Here is a 19,897-nt window from a genome sequence, read left to right as displayed (position 1 = left end):
GACACACCAATCTATACAGAAGTACCAAGTGAAAATGCAAGAAACAGAAATCCTGAACCAATTGGAACAATTGACAGAACTGCATCCGGTTACTTCATCAACTTCGATGATTCCTCTGAAGGCTTCAGCGAACAAAAGACACAGCCATCATCAAAATCCTTTAAAGACAAAGCTAAGGAAATTTTGAAACAACTGAAAGAAACATATCTGGTTTCTCCATGGATTGAATTTTGGGTGGGTTTTGGTGCATTTATCCTCATACTTTGGCTCATCATGGTATTTACTTTGGGACGCTTCATTGAGGGAAAATATGCTAAAATGGACACAGCAAGTCAGAACATCAACTTGGTCCTCAAACCACACACATCCTCACACGTCGAGAAACGAGAACTTTCTTCAGAACTTACTTCAGCAAATTTCACAGCAATTCCAATACCTGGTGGGGTAGCCTGGGACAACACTGACTATGAAATTCACGGTCCGGTCGAGATCCTGAAATATCCACACCAAATTAAGATCTCTTTGAGTGACTTTGCGAAACCGAACTCATTTGCTGATGATTGGGACTTTGAAAGTATAAACAATATGATGTCTGACTTAGTAATGTCTGCTAAATTTACAAAACATGATTATTTGCAAGGTTCTACAAATTATGATAGTATGTATTGCTATAACCACTATGGTAACCATTTCTTGCATAAATCTGCACAACCTAGAAATGTTTTAAATTTTAATCAATGGGAACATTGTGCTACACCTCCAAAAGGGAGCTCTAGAACCGTGTATGGCAAATATTCATATTTTTTCAGGTTTTAACATAACTAATGCTGAAACATTTTATTACAAATTGTCAAACAAGACAGGGATGAAAACCATGATAACCAACACAAAATTGATTTATTCTGATTCATTCTTTGAAAAAATGAATACTTTTGGATTTGATTATTGGGACAAAAATGTTGAGTTGAAAAGTGTTTGGGGCACAAAAGAATGGCAAGTACAGGGTTTAGAAGCTTTGTTTAGAGCCTGCATGATCCCAGAACAAATGATATTTTTAAATGACACTGTTCAACAAACCACCTGTCTTGGCTTAGCCAAAATCAAAGATTTAAATAACCTGTCTATTCCAAAGCCAACAATGTTTAGCAATAACTCTGAAACAGATGAAGAAATAGACATAAACCATATACTTAACCAAAACAGAACACATCCTGATTGGAAACAATGGTTGATCTGGCCCACAGATACAAATAACTGTCAAGATAGATTCCTGAATAAAACACAGGGTTTCAAAATGAACAGGCCAGACCCTAGATATCCCCAAAGACATCACCCAGGGATAATAACAACCTACAGTGTGGGCAAATTATGCCTTCAATGGCTACAAACTTCCACACTGCCTGAAATTAAGCAACACCTAACTTTACTTACTGATGGTGCTGACTTGCGTGATTTCATAATGGGACCACGCAAACAGCGTCAAAAGCGTTTCATAGCAGCCTCTGTATATGCAGCATACAATGAGGCCTGGAAGGTTACTCAAATTGAAACAGCAGAAAGAATACGGGAAATTGACCGTATTAATTTGGAAAAATCACTTTCTGTAGTGGACAATGGGTTAATGACTCTGTCCTCCAGAATTTTTTCATTGGACAGCATTGTGTCTTCAGCAATCGATATATTATCGCAAGACTTACTGTTATTACAACATGGTCAGTCACAATGGCGTTCTATTGTACAGCTTGGCTGGACGTTACAAAATCTGCGTTCAGGCTACGTGCCTTGGCGTTTAATCAACACAACGTCACTATTCCAAATCTTTAACCTTACTGATAGACAAATCGGTATGGCGCAGAGGGGTGCTGATTATACAATCTTGAGCATTGAAAAACTAGAAAGATTACCGTTGACAATGTCAGAACGACCTGTCAGTGAATGGATAATCCACGGAATCATAAATATTCCAATCTCAACCTTCAGGTTTCAATACTGCCAAAAATATATACAGGCTGGCATGTACGAGAAATTGGGAAAGGGGTACCTTAAAACAACATGGAACCTGCCCTATTCACATGCATGTGTCAGTAACAAAGGACAGAAAGTGTTTCTTAGTGGCAACAATTGTGCTATGTCACTAAGCGGCACGCTTCTGTGTAACGGTATTAGTTTGCACGGAGCCTGTGAAGGGAATTCATACAACCTTTCATGTCACCAGCAAGGCGCACCTGCAACTGAAATAGAACCATTCTTTCAAAGACTCTATAATGGGAGTTACATTCTTATTGTAGACCGCAGATGCTGTAGTCTTATGCCCGGGACTCCTTATCTCGTCACTACGACGGCGAAGGTCAAGTGCTGTGGACGTTCTTTGTTTCCCAGCTCCTTTCCAGACAGGGAGGCAAGGGCATGGCCCAGTTTGAAAATTACTTCTATTCGAATAGACACTTTAAGCAGAATGAAAACAGTGCTTCTTCAGACGCCTACAAGGCTCACGTCATCTAAAGAAACGTATGATCTACAAGTCGCAAGGACGACTGCAGAGATACATACATTATTATCAACTAATTCCCCCGTACATTTCGCGGAAATCCTGAGCGAAATCTTAAATATTTCTGATACCACAGGGGTCTCAAAGGTATTTAAGACAGTATTTTCGATGGCATTAACACCATTCAAAGCCATACTGGGTATTTTTCCAGACTTCGTCCATTCGATTTTTGGCGGACTTCCCCTGATCCTAGGACTAATTGCAGGAATCCTATTCCTAGTCCTTATTTTTCGTTATGGCAACCCATGTCACAGATCAAACTCTCGCGACAATGGAAGATACGATCCTAGCCATTGGATACCGGGACCGGATATCAAAAATCCTGGGACTATCCCGGCTTAGAGACCTAAACATGACTTGGTTTCTATCATTTCGACCAATGTGGCAAAGGTGTGTTTTACCTGTACTAAGGTGTCTGCTATGCGGAGAAGAATGCGTGTTAGACACCTGTCTGACGCTACAATCGGATGCGCCGGTGGATGCAGATACACTGTTGGTTCCTACCAAGGTTCACACACTGTGCTGCCCTCAAAGGCTGCCAATTCTGATGACGGCATTCCTGGAATCTTCACCACTGCGATTGAAGAGTAGTGAAGTACGAGATGAAAGCAGCATCGAACAGGTACGACCTTCTGTCAGCAATGCAAATCAGAATGTCAATGGAGACAATCATGCGCATGAATGCATGGTTACCCCTATTTCCGACTTAGAGGAACTTTCTCATGAAGCTGTTGACAGTTTTTTCGAAAGCCTGAATGATATGATGTTCTCTCCGGAACAGAAATAGAGACTTTTGAGTAAACTCGCACACGGCGTTCCCTGAATTCGGCCTTCAATTTTAAAAATAAAGTCACATGAACAATTACAATCCAGTTCACGGACAGCAACTTTTTTCAGCAAGCCCCTAAAATATTTTTCTATATATTTTTTCCCGGGACACTGATTTTCTGCTTAAAGTAAGAGACTATTCCTAGAGAACTAAAATTTCTATTTTTAGACACTTTATAGACTTTATAGACTTTAGCTGCCCGCTGGTATGTTCGCAATAGATTTTATGTGATGAAATGGTTTCGACTTTTTTTCTGTATAGCCATATTAAGAGCCATTTCATGTGTATTTCTCATATACCAAAAAGCAATAATGCATAACAATGCGTGTTTATTTTTGCATTTAATTCATAGCTTAAGTGCATACAATATATATGACTGCAATTTTTCAGTATATTTGAAAATTTCGAAATGCATTTATGTATTTTGGGGTGGTAAGGTATACACTATACTCTATAGTATGTTGTACTATGTTATACTATGCATAGATTAGTAGATATGACCATAGTTAGCGTGGAGTGGGTGTCGTGTATTTCTATAGGTTCTGATTCGATCCCCCTATTCCTGACCCTATTCTGGTTAAACTTACTAGCTAGTTAACTAACAGTCAGCCCATGAGGCAAGAAAACCCCCATGATGCAGATACCGTTATCTGACGCAGTCACACTACGGCACAGGAACGTGTTATCTGATTAGGTCATAACGCTTGAGATCTAATTAGACAAGCGACATTCCTCCAGCCCCTGATAAGGCATACGACGTTCTCATAACAAATCAAACCTATGACAACCTGGATAATCCGTGCGGCCATTGTTTTGATTTCACAGAGAACTTTAGTAAAGAATGTGCTAACGAGCAAGTCGTATGACATCTTTATTGACGTACCTATGTCCATCCTTACGTCAATCTCGGCACCTTTAAGGTATAAATATTGCCGACCTTGCCCTATGCAAACACACGCGTGGTGACAAGACGGAGCAGCCATACTTGCCGAAGCCGAGAGCAGAAGCAGACCCCGCAGGCAGCAGCCCCGCCTTCCTGACGCGCTGAGAGACGCGCTGCTATCTCAAGCCGAGAGACCCAGCACCGGCGCTTCTGGGCAGCCCTCGCAGGCAGCCTGGAATATCGAGAGCAGAGAAAGAGATACCATTCCTCATTCATCCTAAATTCCAGGTACAGAACTGAATAACCCCTCCTAGAGAATTCTTTAGTTATTCACTTGGCAAAAACAAACTTAAACTAAACTGTAACTTTCTATTCCCGCCCACGCATTAGACTTAGGTCAGGTACACGGGGTAGGCGTATTTAGAAACACCAGTTGAGTACGTTTAGTCAAATGTATATGTGTATGTAAATATATTTTAATCATTTTAAACATCATATGGCTCAGAAACCATATCAATGTTTTTACAGTATTATTTTATACTATTGCTTTTAATGTATGCACTTTACTTAACTATAAGTATTGCAATAATATCGATCCATTTCTCATGTATGAGAAAAGAGACTGATCAATAAATAACACCTTTTTATTGAACACGCCCGTCTCTTCCTTTTCTCTACATTCTGATGAGACTAAGAATGCACGTACTGACTGAGTAAAATAATTGCCTTGTGCTCACACGACTCTCGAGATTGACTCTTGATTAGGGGAGAGCAAAGTTGTCATGTTCTATGGTTGTCAGAAACTAAATCCCTTCTTGTCTAATCAGGGGAGTTAATCCTTCCTTGAACATTCGAGAAAGTTTCTAGCGAACTCTGAGCTTAGCTGGCAAACCCAAAAATTAAGTCTAGTATCGACAGTAGTAGACCTAGTTAACGTCTGGCCTAGGCCTTTACTGCTGTAGGCACTATTCCAATGCGCAGAGCCTATTGGGAAAATAGGAGCTACACTACACCCAGGCCTACTCAAGACCCCTAGGCCACCCCACAGTCTGCTCCATATTAAATGCCTCAAGCCGCACTTTGAGAGGTCTGAGCTCACCATGCTGTTGCTGACAGATGGAGAAGAGGAAGAGGAGGAGAGTGAAATCTCCCTGACCTCTTGGACTCTCAGGAAAAAGATGGGTGTGTGGTGGGAGTAATCCTTTCCCCCGGCAGCTTAACTCCTGAACAGCAGAAGGAGTGTCACCAAGTATTGGGACAGCACTCTACTCTGTTCTTCCTTATTCCTGGGACTACCCATTTGGGTACCCTTGATGTGGACTCAGGGAGCAACATCCCTGTTAAGAATAAATTGTACATCAGGGTACTGGCAGATCACCCTAACAGAAGGTGCCAGGGGAAGGTCAGCCTTTCCCTCTTCAAAGGCCACTGTTAGTTTAGAGTGATGCCCTTTGGACTCAAAATGTTCCTGCCCCCTTCCTGAGGCTGGTGAATCAGGATCTTGATTGCTTGGAGGCCTTCTCAGCTGCTTATCTGGGTGAATTAGCTGTCTACATTAGCAACTGGAAGGACCACCTCTATCACCTCCAGGAACTGCTTCGGTGTTGTGAAACAGGAAGGCCGAACTATCAAGGCCAGTAAGTGACAGATAGTGAAGGGGTCTCTGGTGTACTTAGGATACCTGGTGGGCAGGGGGAAGGTGCAAACCCTTCATGCAAAGATAGAAACCATCTTGGTCTGGCTACTCCCCAAAACCCAGACTGAGGTTAGAGATTTGTTGGGCCTCACTTGGTACTACAGGAGGTTTGTCAAGGGATATGGCACTATTGTTGGCCCCTTGACTGAGCAGACTTCATAGAAGCAGCAGAGAAATTTGATTTGGACAGTCACACCAACCTTCAGGTGGCACACTTAACTCCTGTGCTCAGGGTCCTTGACTTCTCCCATGTGTTTATCATTAAGACGGAGTAAAATTTCGTCCCACATTGAGCGTGTGCTTGCTTTTGAGCTGATGCAGAGCCTTCCCGAGGGAAAGAAGGGACGCTACGCAGTCTTGTGGGATGTGCTGCGGGGATGAATGGCACTCGCGAGTGATTTTAAACAGCAATCTGTGTCTGCTCATTATAGTGGGTGGCGGACAGAAAACTCTGGTATATGGCGTAGGTATAGTTTTTGCCAAACTCTGCCCCTCGAACGGATTGTGGAATGACAAAAAAATCAGCGTCCCACACAAAGGGCTGAATACCCCCCCACAGATTCCCTGGCAGACAGGTCCGGGATGAAAGGGGACCTGTACACTTCAGGACCATGATTTAAAGTCACCACCACTTCAAAGGCACATTTTGGTAAAGGTACTGGGGCTCTTACCATACCAAGACAGTACACTACTGGACCGGTGAAGAATTCTGCCAGAACTAAAGTCTGCTGTGCTACAAGGATTGCCACTCTGCTTGACTGACTGTTTTTAAGAAACTGCTTTATTACTTTGCTGAGCTGCCCTCCTGCCTGCTGATCTCTGCCCTGGTGAGGACTGGACCATTCTCACCTGAACCGAGAGTGACTCAAAGGTCCTGGCTTGGTCTCTGTTCTCTGAAGTCTCAGGGCCATCAAAGATGTCCTACAAACTCTTCAGCAGCACCTGGACTCTGCCGTCTGTGAGAACTACCTTGTCAACTGGGCCATTGGAGTGAGCCTTTTGCTGTGCAGAACCATCAACGTGATGATACATGGACGACTGCACAATCTGAGCCAATGGTTTGCTCTTCCAGGGCAGACAGTGCAGATCGATTACGATGGAGCATCTGCATCATAAAGGGGTTTGATGCTGAAGCCTTCATCGATGGTGTGGATCTGCATCAATGCTTCAACTCCATCCACATGATCAATGACGCCGCAGTGTCTCCTTGACTTCTTGCATTGAGTTGTCGACTTCAACACTTGCTCCATCCAAGGTACTTTGTCAGATGGACTTGTCTGAGACCTACAGCTGGCCTGCCCTCCATCGTGGTTGGCCTGAACTTTGGATTTACCCTGGTCTAATGCAACTTCAACTAACCTTTTAGCACTATTGACTTCTAAGCACTATTTTTGGTGTATTCTTTAAAATGTCATTACTCTTGTTCTACTTATTTGATTTTTTTTATTTTGGTCTTGATTTTCTCAAAAAATAGTTTTCTGTTTTTCTGAACCAGAGTGTGATTGTTGCACAAATACTTTACACATTGCCTCTTTAGAAAAGGCTAACTACTCTGTGCCAAGCTACCAGAAGGTGAGTACAGGCCATCATTTAGTGTGTACTTAGCTTACCTTGACTAGGATTGTGCTGCCTTCTTGGAGAGGGTGCATACCTCTGCCAACTAGAGACCCAATTTCTAACAGTAAGATTCTGTACAAAATGTAAATCCCTGAACATGATTTCCTCCTCTATCAGCATTATGGATGGAAATTAATTAAAGAGTTCGGTTTGCTTTTTATTGTAGGAATACGAATTCACTGCAATAAGATGTTTAGAAAAATTAGAGCACTGAGCCTAAAGTCTTCAGTCCTCCTTATGAGTCTGCCAATTGTGTATATCTTGGTATAGGAACCTAGAAAATAAAGTAGCAACCTTACAATGTGTAGAACTACATGAGAGAAAAAAATCTCACAGTTGAACAATTTTTAAATGCACTACAGATCTTCTGTTGACGTGCTTAAAAAAATATGGTTTCTTGAATAAATTCAATTACAAAAATGTGTGAAGATCCATGTCTCAGTTTCCCTCTGCATATGACCATTATCGAGAGCGTTCACATTAAACAAATACTCTTAAATTAGATAGTTGTTGCTAAATATTACCTGTTTTCCAAACGTGTCCAGCTCCTTACCCAGCCTTCATGAAAATGCTTGTCAGTCTACTAAAGTGCAATGTGTGCAATCAAATTCTAACGCCCGAACAGAGTTATAACAATATGGAGTGTAAATATCACAACGATTGACAAAAAATGTTGAAGAAACTCTCACTCCCATCCCAATTCTAAAATATCCCATATTAGGGCAAGTATTGGTATCCTCCTATTTAAAAAGTGTAATCAAACGCATGTATTAGATGGGAGACTAAGGTGCCAGACGGTAATGCAAAGCTTAACATTTCAACACTTTCCTGTTCATTTTTCCCGCTTCTCCCCCAGCCCTCTCTTTGTTCCCTCACCCATGTGAAAATGCCCAGCATTGGTCACCCTCTGTTCTCTGTCTGTGAAGAATGGCACCATGTTGTTGTGACTGAGAAAGACTTGCTTCCTAGATGAGAAAAACACACTTAGGGCCAGATGTACGACTCACCAATTTGTGACTGGCTAATTGCGTTGCATTTGCGACTCGCAATTTGGGATGGTCACAAATTACATGCCTCATGAGGCATGTGCAATTTACAACCCCATGAGGACAGGCTAGCACTCACAGGGATGGTGGCCTGCTGGGGTCAGCAGACCACCATGTCTGTGACTGCGTTTAAATAAAGCAGTTTCTTTTAAAATGCAGCCCATATTCCTTATAGGAAAATGGGATGCATTTAAAAAAAAGAAAACTTCAACTTTTCAGTGTCATTTGAGCAGGCAGTGGTCCATGTGACAACGGCCTGCCCTTAAAAATCATTTTCTGACCCATTCACAAAGGGGAAGGGGTCCCCTGGGTCTCCCTTCCCGTTTGCGAATGGTTTACCGCCTACTTGAAGTAGATGGTAAATTGCGAGTGTTTTGCGGCCGCAATTGTGGTTCCAAAACATTCATACAAACAAATTAGGAAGAGACACAATTGGCATGCCTCTTACTAATAGCGAGTCACAAACCTCAGTTTGCGTATCACAAAATTTTACTGATTTGCAAAATAAAGTTTGTACATGGCCATGCCCTAAATTACGGTCGCAAACGAGCTGGCTGGCCATTTACGACCACAATATAGGGTCGTACATTTGGCCCATAGTATTCTCTTTAGACTCAAAACCATACTGCTTTAATCATAAATTTTGCTTACTCACTATTTGAAGATTGAGCTGTTTTTAAATCAATAAATAGATGCAATTTGCCTTCCTGATCCAGTATTAATATAGATGGCTGGAATACGCTGGCTGTGATACCCAGTTATCAGAATTGAAGGATGAGCAGCATGGGTCCCTTATGCCCCTGAGCAGAATCATAAATCATTTCCTATCGCTGCACCACACAACATCGAGGGAGCATTCTCCTCTACTTCCTACAGGTTACAATGCATCTACCCAGACCCAACCTTCTTCACACCAACAGCACCCAACACCCAAATCTCTCACACTCAAACAGTCCTGAACCACCCACGCAAAACTCCACTCTTACATGCATGCTCCTCAATACCCGCTTACTCACCAAACATGCCACAACCATTTGGCACCTGCCACACGACAATGCCCCTGACCTACTTTTCCTCACAGAAGCTTAATTGAACCCAGCATCGGCTCCTGACACCACCACAGCCATCGTCACAAACTGCAAGATTCCCAGACAAAACAGACTTCACAAGCCCAGAGCTGGGATCACCAACATCCGCAAGAATACCGTCAGTTGCACATCATCCACAGACACATCATCCTCCAATATAGAATGCCGGTCATTGAAGCTCTACATCACAGCCAACTTCACCCTAAGTTGCACTTACATCTACAGACCACAGGACCACACACCAACTTCACTGATACGATCATGGTCTTCAATATGCCCTCAATGCAAGCAATTAATCCTACCCAGAGACCTGAACTTCTACCTCGAAGACCATGCCGGCCCTAACTCAGGAGCACTCACTGAAGACCTTGGAAACCTGGACCTCGCACAATAAGTAAAGGGACCTACTTACATTTGCAGACTCCTCTAGGACCCTATTTAACATCCGAGTTAACAGGCCCACCCCAGTTCCCTTGACAGACAATGCACTCATCAAGTTCAGCATCCTGGTCCCAGTTCAAAGCACATGCAGCACCTCCAGACCAGCCTACTGAAACTGGTACAGCATCACTGACAAGGACTGGAGCACTTATCTCAACAACCACTGCTCTGAACACATCAACAGCCTCCACAAAGGGATCAAGACCTTCAATAGTTGTATCACCTCTGGCGCTGACTCCCTGCCCCTGAAACACAGCCATGCAACAAGAGCTAGACCCCAGGCCACTAGGTACACTGAGGAACTCAAACGGATGAAACACCACTGCAAAACAATGTAGCACAAATAAGGAATGAGTCAGGACAATTCATACATGAGCACGCTCAAATCTGCCCAAAGATGCTACCACTAAATTACCCTGTCTAACAAATGCACCATGCTGGCAGACTGCATTGATGCTAGCACCAACACAAGCAAATAAATATTTGCCATTGTGGCCCCGTACACCTCTGATGCCCCAAACCTCATCTGCAGAGTTCCACAATAATCCTCCCTGAACCAGACCCTCTTCAGCTCATACACATTCCCACTAGCCAGCACCATCCGCTATCATTATATTAACAGCCTCTCCTAGGCCAATGACAAAACTCATTCGCTCCCTAATGGACAAGCCGCCCATTACATGGATCAAGTTAAAAGCCTGAATGACTAAAACCAGACTCTGGATGAAGACTGACTGTGTTAAGCTGAATATAGACCGGACCAAAATCATGATCTTTGGGAAGAGTATATACTGCTGAACTCCACCTGGTGGGCAAAAGAGCTAGGTCAAATACCCACCCTCACCACCCCTACCAAAAACCTGGGAATCATAATACCATAACCGACTCATGCTTCCATACCCTGGAGATGCTGAGGAAGATGTTCAAGTTGCTCCTAATCAGCACCTGGAAAACTGTCTCACACACACACTGGTCACAAGTAATCTGGACTTTAGGAACACCCTCAATGCCGGGATCAACAAAAAACTCACCAGAAGGCTGCAGACCACTCAGAACTCAGCAGCCAGAATCGGATGTATGACATTACAACGCATGCTTTTACATCGCATGCCTTTACAACGCGGTTTTTACAAAGCATGCCTTTACAACGCATAGTGCTTTGGGGCACTGGATAGTGAATTGTTTAATTTACTACTCCAACTCCAGTCCCCGTGGATAGTAGGGAAGATGTTGGATAGTAAATTAAACCTATTCCCTAGCCTAGAGAGCCCCACAGCGCAATACGTTGTAATGGTTTGCGTTGTAAAAGTTGCGTCGTAAAGGCACTGCGTGGTAAAAGTTACGTTGTAAAGGATGTTTCCCGCCAGAATCATTCTCAGCCTTCCATGCCGTGCTCACATCACTCCACAACTGAAGGAACTCCACAGGCTCCCCAGTCACAGATGAGCACAATACAAACTCCTCATCCACTTTTACGGAACTTCATAACACTGGCCCAGCATACCTCAACAATAGCTTTCACAAACCTTCCAGACACCTCTGCTCAGCCAGACTCCTACTAAAATACAATGTATGCAGAAAATGAGATTTGGCAGTCAATCCTTCTTCTAAATCTCTCCTAAAGGGCAGCAACCATCCGCTACAAATTAGAGGCTTCTCGTCACTTCTGAATTTCTGCAAGAAGCGGAGAACCTAGCTATTGAAGTAGTCCCCCTTGGCCCTAAGTATGCCTAGATTCAAACCTGCTCAGCACCAGTACACCCTCCTTTGGGGCTAGTACGATCTACAAATCTTAATTACTTTCCACTCTGAATTCTTAACTGCTTCTGGACAAGTTGCCTCCTTAGATTTTCCCATCAGTTCCCTTGAGCAAATGGGGCCAACAGTTTGGGTCTGCGCAGTGGATCAGACCTGGATTTTAGAGCTTGAAATTGAGTAAAATAGGGAACAGTCCTTCAGCATTAGCATATTCTCTTTGAGAACCCTCTTTAGTTCTTTGAGGTAAATTAAAAATTAAAGTAAGGTCCCAAATGATTCACTATGGGAGGAACACTCACTTGCATCTTTGTTTCAGCAATGACCATGGACATTTGTTGTAGAGAGCTTGACAACTTGCTCGAGGCAATCAGTATCAGGGCACTAACCTAATTTTAACCCCCTTCCCCCTCAGCTTGCACTTAAGGCAACTTCACAGCTCTATTACTGTGCAAAAAAGTGTTTTGTTCACATCCGGCCCAACTTTTTCATCTTATGGGAAGAAATTCAGCATCCTAAATGCTTTATGGGGCAGTAGAAATTAATCCTAGCTCTGGAATTAACTAAATTGCACTCAGTATTTCTATTCTGCAGTTTTAAGGAACTTTTTAGAGTTTTTAACAACAAATTCTAACAGCCAAGCCTTAAGGTAAAGAACTCTCTGCGCCTTGCACGAGTGACTCTCCACCTAGCTCCCTGATTCAGAAGCACGTAGTAATCCCTCACTCAATCTCCATCCTGCGCCCTTGCAGCATACATGCAACAGCTCTGATGCCTCTGATCTCCTTCATAAGAGTAGTGATGAGGAACCAACATTGGTGACTAAGCACTCATGACTGCACATCCATCCAAAATCCAAATTCATTGGCTGTAATGAAAAACACAATGTTGAATGTATACACATTCAGTGGTGCTAACGTGCATTGCACCAAGCCACCTTAGATGCTAATTGACTGCACTTCACAGAGTAAAGTGTGGTTTCTACGTCCAAAGAGAGAAAAAGCACTCAGGAATACACAGTCCAGTTTCCACATGTATATCTCTTCTTGGTAAAATTCTGTTGGAATGATCAGATCCAGTCCACAAGATTCTGATTCTTCCTCATAATTTTTTACTTCAAAGGAGTAACCTGCACACTGTTGCCTCTTTCATTTCTGCATCACTTGCTCACTTCTTGTGACCCCTTCAGCCTCTCCACCTTTCATGAACCAGAAGAGATGCTGAGGAAAACGTCGTCTACCGATTGCTATCTTGTACTGAGTGGCTTGCGGCTTGCCAACAAAACAACTTCACAGATGATGCACAGTTGATGGGTCATCCTCTTTGCTCCAACTGCCAATACCAAGGGCGAGTCCACTGCAACTGCTTTTGGCCACCCTGAGGAATTACTGCGCGCTTTCTAAACAGAAATGCCAAGATTATCTCTGTGACTCGGGAAGTAGTAGTTTTTTTTGCCTAAACCCTTTGCATTTCTTAGTTTAATCGAATTGTAATTCTTATTTGTTTTGACTTCTGAGCCAACAAGTATGAACAGGCCCTGGCAATCGGCTTAGACTGGCTGCGGGGGTAGAAACACTGCAGTTGCTTTTCTTACAGAGGGCCGATATTGTAGCCCTTGGTAACCCCCCGGTGGTCCAAAAGCTGCCCCCACCCTGTCGGCCCACCGGGGAAACAACCTGTGCTTCTACGTCAATCCGGCCCGGAGTGTGAACACCTTATCAGCACACTTTAAGGTACCTAGAAATGTTCTATTTATATATCTTATAACTTCTAGCTAACCAGTAACCAGTGATGTAAACTGTTCATCAGGTTTCAAATCTCAGCATAAGCGAAGTAATGCGAAATTATTGCATCCCCTGCAGAGTATCATGAGGGGACCCTGAGTCTATCATATCTCACAGATATTCATTGACCTTGAGCTAAGTGGGTGGGCCTCCTGAAGGGTTGGGGGCCCCCTAAAGGGTTGAGGGACCCCTTAACGTTTTGCCCCTTCCACCCCGGAATTATGCCCCTGCTCAGCGTAGGTTAAACATCTGGGCATATTGGGTTGCATGGAGCGCATCATGATGTTTCCTATGATGCTTAAGGGCAGGATAATCCTGCACTTGAAAATGTAAATGCATGCATCATTGACTTATGTATGTATGATAATGTATCATCATAACAAAGAAGGGAGAGAGAGATAAAAGTGGATTCGATCTCCCTAGGCAAAACACTGAGTGCTCCCTACCATTGCAGGGGCCACTACAACTCCGAAAGTGGATTCTGTTTTGTTTATGAAATGTATGATAATGTATACTCTCATTGTTGAGTTTGTTTCACCTTCAGTAATGATCAATGCAGCATTCTGCTTCCTCTGATCAGTATTGAGTGACTTTGTAGAAATGTTTTGTTGTTTTGTGCATTCATGAATTCAACGTTTTAGACAAATGTCTTAGATACGCCACCATAAATCCTCACTTCTAGGCTTATAATAGAGAATGCACATTTTTATCTTTATTGTAGGATATGAATGAGGTCTCCAGCTTCATCAAAGGCTCCAAAACAGGCTGTGCCATAAACAAATTGAATTACCCACCGTTCACACCACGTAAGTTAATAGTTATGATGGACAGGGCATTGTTTTACATGTTTTACGTTTTCATGGTAAGGAAAGAAAAATACTACAGTGACTGCTTAGCCAACGAATAAAGTGTATATATATATATATAAGATCAGACAGTTAGACTGATCACTACTTTTTGTAATCAAGAAAAAAAGATACGTAATATCCTAAAATCCAACTGGCCTATTTTAAAAAACGGATATTACTTTGGCACCACTGCTTAGTGAGGTTCCTTGTATTACTTTCCGAAGGGCGCCCTCTATGAGGGATGCCCTTGTTAAGACCAGTCCAGAGGTAGTGAAATCAAGCAACTGGCTCTCCAACCGTACAGGTTTTTTCAAATGCAGTTCATGCAGGGCTTGCAAATTCGGAGTAAATAAAAAAGAATATCATGATGCTTTTAGTCAAGAGGCAATTAAGATCAATGGCATGTATACTTGTAAGAAAGACCATGCAGTAAATGTTTTAAGATGTACTTGCAACTTCTCCATGACTAAAGATATGAGATGTTTTCAGGAGGCAAGTACAGGGAGGCATTTCCTTGTCAGGGACACCTCCTCAATGTCACTTACAGAAGAAGTACTAAGACGTTCACTCCAAATTCTATGTATACGATCTGTTCATTGTGCTATTAGAAATACATGTTTTCCGGTTTGAATATGAAAGCATTGGGTGTTTTCTCCTGTGTAAAGGGGTACAGAATATCATGAAGATTTCCAGCAAGATTCATATTTTAACCCCTTGCCTGCGCTGAACGTTCTGCCCTAGTGCGGAACGTTCTATTGCGTGGGCGGAGCCGCAACATCCAACGGACGTGCGCAGCGCTACCGAGGTAGTGCACGCGACGTCCGTTGGACGGCGGCAGCAGCGATGGGGTTATAATTCAGAGCATCAATTAGTAAGCAATCATCCTGTTTTGGAAATTTTTATGTGATACTCTTTGTTCACCATATGAAGTTCCGGCTTACCTTCTCCTTTTGAGCTTATCAATTTCCATCTAGATGCCTATCCAGGCTCCTTCCCATCATTGGAACTCACTGCCCCCAAAGAATACCCCACACTCAATGACACAATTCGTAGGCATTTTGTTGTTACATATTTCTGTAAAGGTTATGGTATAACCCTGAAATTCAAGGATAAACTATGGCCAGTATTATTAAAAAATGTCATGGTGTGGAACAAGTGTGTGCTTCAACGCAACAATTGTCAGGAACCATGACTCAACGTTGTCTCCTATGCTGACGACACACAGCTAATCCTCTACCTCACCAATAAACCCAACGTCACCAGGCACATCTTCCAAGAAGGGATCAAAGTCATTGCCAACTGGGATCAACCCTTCTGCATGGAACAATACCTAGTGGCCCTCGGAGCTAGGAACTACACCCACCACCACGAACCACGCATGAAACATTGGCATCATACTAGACAAATCGCTCGCTATGGATCACCAGATCAACTCCGTAACCTCGGCACATTTCAATACCCTCCGTGGGCTGATAAAGACCCTCAGATGGATCTCCACCCAATCCAGAAAGATCGTCACTCACGCGCTCATAAGCAGCAGGCTCGACTACAGCAACTCACTATAAGCCAGCGTTACCCAGAAAAACCTCCTCATCCTCCAGAATGTCTAAAACACTGCAGCCTGACTGGTCCTTGACCTCCCCCTTGACGACACAATCACATCACTCAACACCTCTGCGAACTCCACTGGCTCCCGTCAGACAGAAGAATATCCTTCAGACCCCTCATCCACGCTTGCAAGGCCCTACACAATGCTGAACCAGCATACCTGACCAGCCGCCTCACCTTCCTGGCCACTGTCCCACTGATCCACAAGACAAGAACCAGACGATAGTCCTTCTCGTTCCTCACTGCCAAGTCCTTGAATACACCACCCCTCAACCTCAGATTATCTCCCATGCTACCACAGTTCAGGAAGGACCTCAATACCTGGCTCTTTGAATGACCCCAGCACTCAGCACTCAGACGGATCTGCTCCCCACCTCCCCCCAGTGCCTTGAGACCCTCATGGGTGTGTAGTTGTGCTTCACCAACCCTTAATTGGTTGGTTGGTTGGTTGATTGATTGATTGATTCTTTGTGCACCCACAGCACGTTTATATTAGAGAACAGGCTGCAGATGTTTGTGCCGTGACATTTGTAATATGAATTGTGCAAGCACTAAATGTGCATCAGCATGCTCCACAAGATGTATGTCCTTGTTGCATGGGGCCATGACCTCATGCAAATTAGACAAATATTTGCCTTTTCTTTGGCTCGTGCCATAGTACAGATGCAGGCACAGTGGAAAAGCTGTTATCAGGATGTGCAATTACTGTGCACCACATAGAGGTGGGACGCAGCTGCGCCAGAGGGTGCTCCTGGAGAGGGGCGCACTGAGTTCACAGAGGCTCCCCAGGCAACCCTCTGGAAGTGATTGATGTCATTTACTGCACTCATTTTTAAGCTGTTCTCTGCCTCCTATAAAACACAGACTGAGTTGTACCTGCAGTGACAGGTGGTCCAGCAGACTCAAAGAGGCACTATCGCTTTCACAATTGTGGTACTCTCACTGAAGGTGTGGGTTAATCCTAGATGAAGACGAGCACAAAGTGATGGACTGCACCTAACACACCCAATTAAAGGTGTGCAGTGCACAGACAGATAAAGTGTGCTTTAAGTCTAACATGGCAAGAGGAGCCACTACGACTTTAGGAGAAAACCAAGCATACTACAGGATAATTCCCTCATATTCAGAAAATCGTTGTAAACATGTCACAATGTGTTCGAAAGTACAGCATGGAGTATGGAGTAAGGAACAACTAAAAATCACAATCTAATAAATAGTTCTTATGTTTTTTTTACTATGCTTAGTTATAATATGGTGTTTCCACTGTTGGTGTATTGTTGATACTTCACTCCAAAATACCTTATTGTTCCAAACCTAAATTTAGCATACTATAGCCTAACTTTGTAATAACGTAACAAGGATATAAGCATCAAGGAAGAGATAGCCTTAGTGGTCAAATATTTAAATAAGGTAAGGTGATTCAGGGCACAGCCTTGCTACAAGTGTACTGTTCCACAGCCATCTACTGACATTAATTAGAATGGTTTCTTTGTTTGATGTGTAATTGCTGTCTCAGTAGTTAGTTTTATGGAGGGCACAGAGTTGAGATCTTTTGCAACTGATGGTAAGCATGTGATCAGATTGTGACTAACCTGTCACTTGCTCTCTGAGGGCACAACTATATCATTTTAATAGACTTTTAATTGCATAATTCATGATATTGCAAACCTAGCCCTAAGTACTGAACTTTGCTATAATATATAGACCAACAATTCTACCCAGAATTGAGCTAAAAAACAAGATGACATGATGGCTATCTTTGAGTGGATGACGGTTAACTGACTACAGCTAAATTCAGGCAAATCAGAAATTCTCCTCTTAAGGCTAAACACTCAACGATGGGGTGACCATTGGTGGCCCTATACTTTAGGGTCCCCCCACTCAGCCCAAAGGAGTGGTAACAAACTCTGGTGTCTGGATTGACAGCTCTCTCACTTTTGAAGCACAGGCGAAATCTGTGGTAGGTGTATGTCTTGGCCTTCTACGGGGGCTAAAACCCATCCTGGGTTTCTTTTACCCCAGACCTGCCAGGTTTTTAAACAGGCAACTGTACTCTTTAGGCTGAACTACTGCAATGTGTTCTATCTATGATCTATCTAAGGCCCTATGTATGGCTCATAATTACTTTAACTTTCAGGGACTTTCTATTCTTTCCCATTTGCTCCAACCATATGCTCCCGCAAGCCTTACGTTCAGCCTACCTGTTTTGGCCTGTGTCCTCCATGTCAAAAGAGTGCGACCCGGAGGGCACTCTTTCTGCTCCAAGGCCCCTGCCCTTTGGAACACACTATCACTGTCCATCAGGAATTTTCAGACTCAGTAAACTTTTAGAAAGGCTCTGAAGACCTGGGTATTCTCTACCTAATGTCTTTTGCCTTCTTTCTGCTGCCCTTTCTAAGGCTAGCGCTGGGGCGCCCTGTTGCATGCGCTTTCCAAATATTTTTAACAGAACATAATATTTTGTTCAACACAAATTTGTTTGAAGGCAAAAAGCCAAAATCATATATTTGTGTAATAAGGGTACTTTTAGAGCACACTATTGCTGGGACTTCTTGGGCTAATGAAACTCATATGTCACTAAAGGACAATTTCTGTAAAATGCAGTATTAACAAATAATCTTTTACATTTATTTTTTTAACCAAGGAAGACTCACCTTGCAGCTCAATTAGCAGTGAAATCTGTTCTTGCTCTGTTTCATATAAAAATTCTCTCTTACCATATAAAGGTGAGCAAAGTGATGGATGTTAATCATATCGGTCAATGAAAAGGTAGCACCACTAGGGATGACCTGTGAACACAATAAGCAGTGATTAAAATCAAATTCCCTGGACTAATAGAAGCCAATAAAGATACATCAAAACAGCAGTAATACGTTCCCTCAAGGTTGTCCTCACATTGGTGTGGGCAGCCCCATTTTGAATAATATAGAGCCTTATGAATTACTTATTCTGCTAAGTCAGATCGCAAGAATCAGCACAGTACGACCCAGATTGTGTGGAAAGTGGTAACTAACTGGTTGCTTAACTCTGCAGGAATAAAGGAAAGCTTTTTCATCAGAAGTTTCATTTGTCAAGAGCATGAACTGGTACCCTTAATATTTTGAGGTACTAATTTTAAGTTGGCATCTAGAATGGCACCTAGGGTTTATACTTTTTTAACAGGAGAAAGGACTGGACTCAGAGAAGGCCGCCATTTCGCTTCACATATACTGGTTATCATTAAGTCTGAAAAGATTTAAACTTGCATAAGTTGGAAGCCATCCAATATTGAATGAAACAAAAGATGTGGGGCAGAAATGGAAGTACTTAAATTGGATCGAAGTTCATTGCAGATGTGGCAGACTGAACAAGACCTGTGCCTCCATGGCCGTAAGAACAAGTAAAAAATTATTTAATTAGTAATATTGTTGCCTAAACATCTACTGACAAAATATACTTTTCCTAGACATTGTTTCCAAAAACATTGTTCCTTTGGGTGTATGTATCTTCAACTTCAATTGAGCAATATTTTTTAAAAACATATTTAGGACACAATATTTTTGTTATACTTTTGCCAGACCCACACGGGAAACAGAGTATACAATGCTGTGTCCACAACGCAATGGCTTTACAAAGCGGTTGTTACAATGACCGCGTTGTTACCATATGTGCCATTACATCTCAAGTCATATCAACGACTTGCTGTAGGGGGCATGCCACACCAGGGAATGTGTTGGATTTTAAATCGTACACCTTCCCTGCTGTTGCACAAACT

General features: G+C 42.8%; 1 protein-coding gene across 2 annotated transcripts in view; it reads left to right on the top strand.

Annotated features, from left to right (window-relative positions):
• Positions 1-19,897, top strand: part of SI (sucrase-isomaltase) — a 645,776-nt gene that overhangs the window by 156,880 nt on the left and 468,999 nt on the right. For both annotated transcript variants that reach the window (XM_078665617.1, XM_078665618.1), the window contains exon 14: positions 14,409-14,493. In XM_078665617.1, coding sequence (XP_078521743.1) covers positions 14,409-14,493 — 85 coding nt within the window. The remainder of the gene's footprint in view (positions 1-14,408; positions 14,494-19,897) is intronic.

This window comes from Lissotriton helveticus, chromosome 11 (assembly GCF_964261635.1).
Source record: "Lissotriton helveticus chromosome 11, aLisHel1.1, whole genome shotgun sequence".
NCBI classification, from domain to species: Eukaryota; Metazoa; Chordata; class Amphibia; order Caudata; family Salamandridae; genus Lissotriton; species Lissotriton helveticus.
This window is presented reverse-complemented; position numbering and strand designations above follow the sequence as displayed.